General features: G+C 44.1%; 1 protein-coding gene across 1 annotated transcript; it reads right to left on the minus strand.

Moving 5' to 3' along the window:
* Nucleotides 1-2,339: 2,339 nt before the first annotated feature.
* LOC123869114 (putative uncharacterized protein DDB_G0290521) lies at nucleotides 2,340-5,915 on the minus strand. The gene is made up of 2 exons (XM_045911853.1): nucleotides 5,747-5,915; nucleotides 2,340-3,232 (listed from the first exon to the last, which is right to left on the minus strand). The coding sequence occupies exons 1-2, from the start codon at nucleotides 5,913-5,915 to the stop codon at nucleotides 2,340-2,342; spliced, it is 1,062 nt and encodes a 353-aa protein (XP_045767809.1).
* Nucleotides 5,916-8,864: the final 2,949 nt, after the last annotated feature.

The following is an 8,864-nucleotide window of genomic DNA, read 5'->3' on the forward strand; positions in this document are numbered from 1 at the left end:
ATTACTAGATAATGTATCAGAACTACAAAACTTCTATTGAGGCTCTGGGTACCAAATTACAAGAGCAAAATAATTTTTTTCCAAAACTTTTAAAGCGTTAGCAAAAATTAAATGTCATTTTAACAGCGCACTGTGAAAAAAAAAATGTACTACGGAAAAGTAATCCTGTATTAGAAAAATTTGCTGATTTAATGCCAATTCAAATGAGGTATATAACATATTACTCTTTGATTCGTAATTCTGGTATTATAATCGTTTTTTCATATCAAGGTGCAAACAGTAGATTAGTTTAATTCAAAATAATTCTGAAGATTATCATAATGCTGCTAGTTAAACTGCTAGTTTTTTGTACGTTGGAATGCTAGAAACATCACTGTGCTTGTCACACTTAAAATTTGTAAAAAGGACAGAAACTCTTCACTACCACCACGTGCCAGAACTACCCAGAACGCCCGGCTTGCGAGTAGTTCATCATTGTTGAAATAAGGAAGGATGATTAGTGTGAAAGAGAGGCATAGTTTCTTTATCCTTTTGTTTTCTAGAAAAGATTTTGCTTCCTGAACTACTTGCAAGACAGGGTAGTTCTGGCACGTGGTGGTAGTGAAGAGTTTCTGTCCTTTTCACAAATTTTAAGTGTGTGTGATATTTGTAGTGTGATATTTTTAGCATTCCAACATACGACTTTTTGGACATCCTGTATAATATTATGAGTTCCTAATTATGCACGGAGCACTAAAAGAGCGAGGCAAAACTCGCACTTGTCTTTAAATACTTACTACTACTGAGCCGGTTGTAATACACTGCCGCTACCCGGCTCCGTGTCACGAGTCTCGATGCGCACTCACCACCTTCCTCTCGGCCTCCCGGCGCCTCCGCACTCCGCGGCTGCCTCACGGCACCGGTAGCACGTCGCGGCACTCACTCCCAAATTTATTCCCTGATTTACATTCTTTTCATCGCGCTTCAGTTACGACCTTTGATTACAAGCGTCCTTCAATTTATTTCACAAACCCTAATACTTCACATTTTTATCCTGACTCTTGAATTTTTTTTTCTATCAATCTAATGAGCATCATCATCATCATCAGCGTGTGGATGTCCACAGCTGGACATAAGCCTCGCCTGAACAGCGCCATCACAGCCGGTCCTCAGCTCCCCGCCAGCCACCGGGCAGAGCGCCGCACGCCACGCCGCCGGTGTGCGCGGTCTCCACTCGAGAACTTTTCGGCTGCAATTGCGCCCATCGGGATTCAGACTGCAATAATATTAAGTAGGTACTATTAAGTTAAACCTACCTGTAGTTCGACTCGCTGTGAGTGTGTGAGCTACTCATTGACCTTTAACTAAAAGGTAAACAGGTTGGCCATTAATTAAATTAAACGCTTAGGTACCTATTTATGCATTACTCGATAAAACACGAAGTGTGTCTTACCTAATTACTTGATTATTATCTTTGCTCATTGGTACAATTCATTGAGGCGCGGAGTATAAAGCAGGGGGGGTGGGGGGTATGGCGGGCTGATTGAACGCTTCGTCGCCGCTTCAAAGCCTTTTCATCCGCTCACTGAATAAACTTCAATTAGTTTAAATCTGTACAATGTACATGCATACGAACGTATGACACGTCTTAATTTCCATTAAAAATTTGTTTATATGAATATAGCAAGACAGAGTAAACGCTTAGCTGCCTCAAGTAGTAAATAGTTTCTGGTATTAGTTTACAGTGAAGTTGTCTGTAGCCAACGTTGTATCCATAGTGTACAAAACGGCTAGAAATTAGAACCCAGATCCATTAACACTTCGGCTTCACAACTCATCGAGCTACGTCGGTTACTTCAGTCGGCGGATTTGTACATTGTGTGAAACTGCGGACATAGCTATACTTTTGTATTTTCATCACTCGCAAGGTATATTTGATTAGACACCGAATGAGCGTTAAATGGAAAAACAGCGTTTGTGTAAACGAGGAGGAAGGGTTCCCGTGAGCAAAGCCCCGTAACCCCGTAGCCCCGTAGCCCCGTATGCCGGCCACGTCGCGTGAGGCGGGAACGGCTGAGGGATATTAATAATATTATGATTCCCTTCCGCGCCTCGCTGCGCACAGAAATATTTTACTTCCTAGCCGACCGCCCCCCGTTACAACGTGAAATCAGATGGAATCTGTGGCCAGCCCTAGCCTAAGCAAAACCTCTTTTGAAAATCATAAGCGGATCCAATGGTTTCAACTGTCCTGCATTAATTAATATGGCAATCAGTAAGCAGACTAACAACTTAATAGAATAGAATAAAATTAAAATTAGAATAATTCCTTACATTGTTTATAATAATAATTTATTATCTTATTTATAGAAGCTCCATATAATGGAATGTCGCCGGCAGTCAATGTCGGCTTGCGCTGGACGGAACCACGCCTGCATTTGAGCAGTAGGCACGCGCTCCGGTGTCTCAGTAGGTACGTGCTCCGGTGTCTCAGTAGGTACGTGCTCCGGTGTCTCAGTAGGTACGTGCTCCGGTGTCTCAGTAGGTACGTGCTCCGGTGTCTCAGTAGGTACGTGCTCCGGTGTCTCAGTAGGTACGTGCTCCGGTGTCTCAGTAGGTACGTGCTCCGGTGTCTCAGTAGGTACGTGCTCCGGTGTCTCAGTAGGTACGTGCTCCGGTGTCTCAGTAGGTACGTGCTCCGGTGTCTCAGTAGGTACGTGCTCCGGTGTCTCAGTAGGTACGCGCTCCGGTGTCTCAGTAGGCACGCGCTCCGGTGTCTCAGTAGGTACGCGCTCCGGTGTCTCAGTAGGTACGTGCTCCGGTGTCTCAGTAGGTACGTGCTCCGGTGTCTCAGTAGGTACGTGCTCCGGTGTCTCAGTAGGTACGTGCTCCGGTGTCTCAGTAGGTACGTGCTCCGGTGTCTCAGTAGGTACGTGCTCCGGTGTCTCAGTAGGTACGTGCTCCGGTGTCTCAGTAGGTACGTGCTCCGGTGTCTCAGTAGGTACGCGCTCCGGTGTCTCAGTAGGCACGCGCTCCGGTGTCTCAGTAGGTACGTGCTCCGGTGTCTCAGTAGGTACGTGCTCCGGTGTCTCAGTAGGTACGTGCTCCGGTGTCTCAGTAGGTACGTGCTCCGGTGTCTCAGTAGGTACGTGCTCCGGTGTCTCAGTAGGTACGTGCTCCGGTGTCTCAGTAGGTACGTGCTCCGGTGTCTCGTCACTCTTCACGCATTCTCTGCGTGGCGAACTGCCGGAAACTTAAAACGATGAGGTGTTTGTTTAATGAATAGTGTCCTATTGCGCCTTCACGCCTGAAAGCGTCAGAGTACTGCAGGAACTGCATACCGCATGCGAGTGCTTCTGTGCGCAGGAAATGTCTCAACTCTATTAAAACATGGAGCTACCAACTTCTTACTAAATGACGTTACTCTCGCTTACCGTGGGCGTTCAATTTGGTTATTACTCTCCGAGTTAGGAGCATGTACTAAGTTGTAAATTGCGGCGTGCAGTAGCGGCGCGAGTCGGGCGAAGCTCACGAGATCCGGAACTTGCGGAGATCGTTCCGCCGCGCGCCGTAACGACGTCCGCCCAACTTGCTACATCAGCTCCACGTGAACTGATCAAACTTCTTTATTGTGTTGTGCTTGTTTGCCAGATCCCGTAGCTCATCTTGCGTAGTATATAATATGTATATTGTGAATATAAATATGTTTATATATTATATGTTTATATTGTTTATGTTTTTATATTATAATATGTTTATGGTTTAGTTATTTATACATTTCTAAATTATAGTCCGGTATCCATTTAAGCGGAGACGACAGGAAATGTGTACACTGTACAGTCAACCGATCTGATTTTTAAATGATAACGTGATAGGTAAATTTTTCGCGTCATTTATTATGAATCTGATGAGTCGACTGAACAATCTCTCCTCTCCGCTTAGGTGGATACCGGGCCTAATTCTGTCTATTGTTTCCATTGTCACATAGAATGAAGCTAATCTAAACAGAACGAGCAGCGCGTCCCTCGCGCGTGTACACACTCGATATCCAATATCGCAGATTCGAAGCGTATTCCCGAATCGTTGAGACAATCTGCTAAATGCCTTCCAGCACACTTGCCTATAGCTAACAAATATATGTTGAATCTGTTGCGGCATTATTGCTATTGCACCGTAGCTCCTTCTCCTGTAGTTGTGAGAGCTAGAGTCGCGCAGCGCGTCGCAGCTACATTATACGAGATCGGAGAACGCGGACAGGTTGTTATGTTTTTGAGTAAAATATTTTCCAGTTCCAACAATAAAATCGTTTAAATTATACTTTGAAAGAGAAACGAATACTGTGGCATAATAATACTAACAATATACTACTGCAGTTGAACGCCAGCACACTGTTGCGCGCGGGACTCCTCTCTCAGAATATGAGGAACGGATGAGGATCCACCACGCTGGCAGTGGATTTGGCAGACTTCACTCGCCTTTGAGAACATTATGGAGAAATCTTAGGATGCACGTTTCTTACGATGTTTTCTTTGCCGTTACCTCATGCAAGTGAATACATAGATACCTTATTATTTCCGAAAAGTTAGGGGTTTGTGTCTGCGATACAATCCCGGACCCTCCGCACAGGAGGCTGACCTTAGGATATCGACGGCACTTATCTATCAGTAGTAATATTTGTTTATGCTTAGTGTCAGTTTGTTATGTAAGTGTCCCGCCTCGCCTGCCGTGGACGAGTGTCGGCGCACGTTGTACGCTCCTCGTGCTACTCGCTGCGACGCGATGTAAGTGTCCCGCCTCGCCTGCCGTGGACGAGTGTCGGCGCACGTTGTACGCTCCTCGTGCTACTCGCTGCGACGCGATGTAAGTGTCCCGCCTCGCCTGCCGTGGACGAGTGTCGGCGCACGTTGTACGCTCCTCGTGCTACTCGCTGCGACGCGATGTAAGTGTCCCGCCTCGCCTGCCGTGGACGAGTGTCGGCGCACGTTGTACGCTCCTCGTGCTACTCGCTGCGACGCGATGTAAGTGTCCCGCCTCGCCTGCCGTGGACGAGTGTCGGCGCACGTTGTACGCTCCTCGTGCTACTCGCTGCGACGCGATGTAAGTGTCCCGCCTCGCCTGCCGTGGACGAGTGTCGGCGCACGTTGTACGCTCCTCGTGCTACTCGCTGCGACGCGATGTAAGTGTCCCGCCTCGCCTGCTGTGGACGAGTGTCGGCGCAGGTTGTACGCTCCTCGTGCTACTCAGTGCGGGAGTCTCCAAGACCCCTCAGTAGATACCACGCCGTCATCGTTCCAATAAAGTTAAAATAATATTTAACTTGAGTTTTTCCAGGATGGTAGAATTTATAAACTGATTTATAAAAATCAGTTTAAAAATTCAGTTATAATATAGGTACAATGTACATGCATAAGCATGTACATTGTACCTATATTATATACTAATATGATGCGATTAGATCAGCATGTTATGCAACTAGCCTCATCGCGCCTCGGCTGAACGACATCCGTTGAATCTATTGAATTATTTCAATATCGCTTTTATGAATGCATAAAACACAACAACGAAAAATACTAAAATTGAGTAAACAAAATAGTCTCAAAATGTGGAGCCGCGTGAAAATGTTTTATTATATTGTCCGACGCTCGGCTATTCCGGGTCGGGCGCCTTGTTCCCGGTTAAATTCACCGGGCGGGAACTCTCGCAGGTATTAGTCAGCAGCCCAGCGCGGCGCGGCGCGGCGCGGCGCGGAGCGGTGCGGTGCGGTGACGTGCGGCGCGGCGCGGGGCGGTGCGGTGTGGTGACGTGCGGCGCGGCGCGGGGCGGTGCGGTGCGGTGACGTGCGGCGCGGCGCGAGCCAGGCGGCGGCAAATCTCATTTAATCCAACGAGTTTTGGTTGTCGTCGACGAGAACATTTTATCGAGCAAAGAATGTTCATTGTCGACGTCGAACCCGTCGCTCTACGGAATACCGTTCCAGCGCTAAATAATATGAGCTTTGGAAAATTGATCAACGGAGAGATGAGCTTTTATACAAAGACAACAAACATTCGCCGATTTTTGCACTATTCAGTGCATAGAGCCAGTGCCTCTACTCTGACTGTTATTTTGTAAGACATGTCTAACCTAAAATGTAAAACTATACTATCAGATAACTAATGATTATGATCACGAAGCACGACACAAGCAGCAAGAGCTCGTCGCGCTGTTATCTGTGAGCTGTGTCAGCTTAACGAGCTGCGGCGCTCTTCACGAGATAGCATCAGGCGGCTGCAGAGAACAATGGCGCCTGCATTTTGATTACACTCAAACCAATTCTAATCAACATTGAGTCGACGAGGTCGCTGGCGCAGCGCAGAGGATGGCGGCTGTCATCTTATCAGTGGAGCGCCTGGACACGACTCCCAGCAGGGATCATTAAGAAATTTATCATTTCTATAATATATAACAGTTGAATAGGTGACATAATTTTGCGCTTACATATTCTATTTTATTCATGTTTCTAACTTCAAACAACCATAATGCTGCGCCGACGCAGCCGTGCCATCGACCGCACCGCACCGCACTGCACCGCACCGCACCGCACCGCACTGCACCGCACCGCACCGCACTGCACCGCACCGCACCACATCGCACCGAGGGCAGAAACCGATCACGGGCGTAGCGCTACCATTTCCTTTCCCATTCCAGGCAAGGCCGCTTCCGACACACCGCACCGTCACGAGCACCATCAGAAGAGATCGAGCGCAACGGTAAACTTAGAATTAATATTCATTCATTTAAAAATACTGTTTAATATATATTCATTTATGGCATTACCAATATACCTATCATGAAGTTAATATCTTCGGAGAAAGAAGCGACCGACACAGTGTGTAAGTAGAGACGCGGGAAAGAAGATCAGCTAATTCTGAAAGTCACAATATTTTCATTAATATTTTGGTTTCATTCCCCGGTGTTACAACACGTTGTTTCAATAATAAAATTTCAACCAAACTTCAATTCACTTCAAATGTAAACCCCATTATCTCCTAAACAATTGCAATAAAAAAATCAGAAAAATTAACTATAACAAGAACATAATACAATACTGCACTCCCTTACATAAAAACTAACATAAAATAAATATCAGACTAAATATTTACGACCAACATAACGTGTACCTAACCCAAAGACTACTAAGAACAAAATGTATGAGAGTTAGACGGCATTTCTAACTTTGTAAACTTAAGGACAAATTGCTAACCGTTAGGTTATGTTAGGTTATGTTAGGTTATGTTAGGTTATGTTAGGTTATGTTAGGTTATGTTAGGTTATGTTAGGTTATGTTAGGTTATGTTAGGTTATGTTAGGTTATGTTAGGTTATGTTAGGTTATGTTAGGTTATGTTAGGTTATGTTAGGTTATGTTAGGTTATGTTAGGTTATGTTAGGTTATGTTAGGTTATGTTAGGTTATGTTAGGTTATGTTAGGTTATGTTAGGTTATGTTAGGTTATGTTAGGTTATGTTAGGTTATGTTAGGTTATGTTAGGTTATGTTAGGTTATGTTAGGTTATGTTAGGTTATGTTAGGTTATGTTAGGTTATGTTAGGTTATGTTAGGTTATGTTAGGTTATGTTAGGTTATGTTAGGTTATGTTAGGTTATGTTAGGTTATGTTAGGTTATGTTAGGTTATGTTAGGTTATGTTAGGTTATGTTAGGTTATGTTAGGTTATGTTAGGTTATGTTAGGTTATGTTAGGTTATGTTAGGTTATGTTAGGTTATGTTAGGTTATGTTAGGTTATGTTAGGTTATGTTAGGTTATGTTAGGTTATGTTAGGTTATGTTAGGTTATGTTAGGTTATGTTAGGTTATGTTAGGTTATGTTAGGTTATGTTAGGTTATGTTAGGTTATGTTAGGTTATGTTAGGTTATGTTAGGTTATGTTAGGTTATGTTAGGTTATGTTAGGTTATGTTAGGTTATGTTAGGTTATGTTAGGTTATGTTAGGTTATGTTAGGTTATGTTAGGTTATGTTAGGTTATGTTAGGTTATGTTAGGTTATGTTAGGTTATGTTAGGTTATGTTAGGTTATGTTAGGTTATGTTAGGTTATGTTAGGTTATGTTAGGTTATGTTAGGTTATGTTAGGTTATGTTAGGTTAGGTTAGGTTAGGTTAGGTTAGGTTAGGTTAGGTTAGGTTAGGTTAGGTTAGGTTAGGTTAGGTTAGGTTAGGTTAGGTTAGGTTAGGTTAGGTTAGGTTAGGTTAGGTTAGGTTAGGTTAGGTTAGGTTAGGTTAGGTTAGGTTAGGTTAGGTTAGGTTAGGTTAGGTTAGGTTAGGTTAGGTTAGGTTAGGTTAGGTTAGGTTAGGTTAGGTTAGGTTAGGTTAGGTTAGGTTAGGTTAGGTTAGGTTAGGTTAGGTTAGGTTAGGTTAGGTTAGGTTAGGTTAGGTTAGGTTAGGTTAGGTTAGGTTAGGTTAGGTTAGGTTAGGTTAGGTTAGGTTAGGTTAGGTTAGGTTAGGTTAGGTTAGGTTAGGTTAGGTTAGGTTAGGTTAGGTTAGGTTAGGTTAGGTTAGGTTAGGTTAGGTTAGGTTAGGTTAGGTTAGGTTAGGTTAGGTTAGGTTAGGTTAGGTTAGGTTAGGTTAGGTTAGGTTAGGTTAGGTGAGGTTAGGTTAGGTTAGGTTAGGTTAGGTTAGGTTAGGTTAGGTTAGGTTAGGTTAGGTTAGGTTAGGTTAGGTTAGGTTAGGTTAGGTTAGGTTAGGTTAGGTTAGGTTAGGTTAGGTTAGGTTAGGTTAGGTTAGGTTAGGTTAGGTTAGGTTAGGTTAGGTTAGGTTAGGTTAGGTTAGGTTAGGTTAGGTTAGGTGAGGTTAGGTTAGGTTAGGTTAGGTTAGGTTAGGTTAGGTTAGG

Source organism: Maniola jurtina, chromosome 10 (assembly GCF_905333055.1).
Source record: "Maniola jurtina chromosome 10, ilManJurt1.1, whole genome shotgun sequence".
Lineage (NCBI taxonomy): Eukaryota > Metazoa > Arthropoda > Insecta > Lepidoptera > Nymphalidae > Maniola > Maniola jurtina.

Coding starts and splice junctions, on each gene's coding strand:
- LOC123869114 (XM_045911853.1), bottom strand. CDS start 5,915: ATGAACATTCTTTGCTCGATAAAATGTTCTCGTCGACGACAACCAAAA. Junction 3,233..5,746: donor CGCCCCGCGCCGCGCCGCAC/GTCACCGCACCG, acceptor CATCGTTTTAAG/TTTCCGGCAGTTCGCCACGC.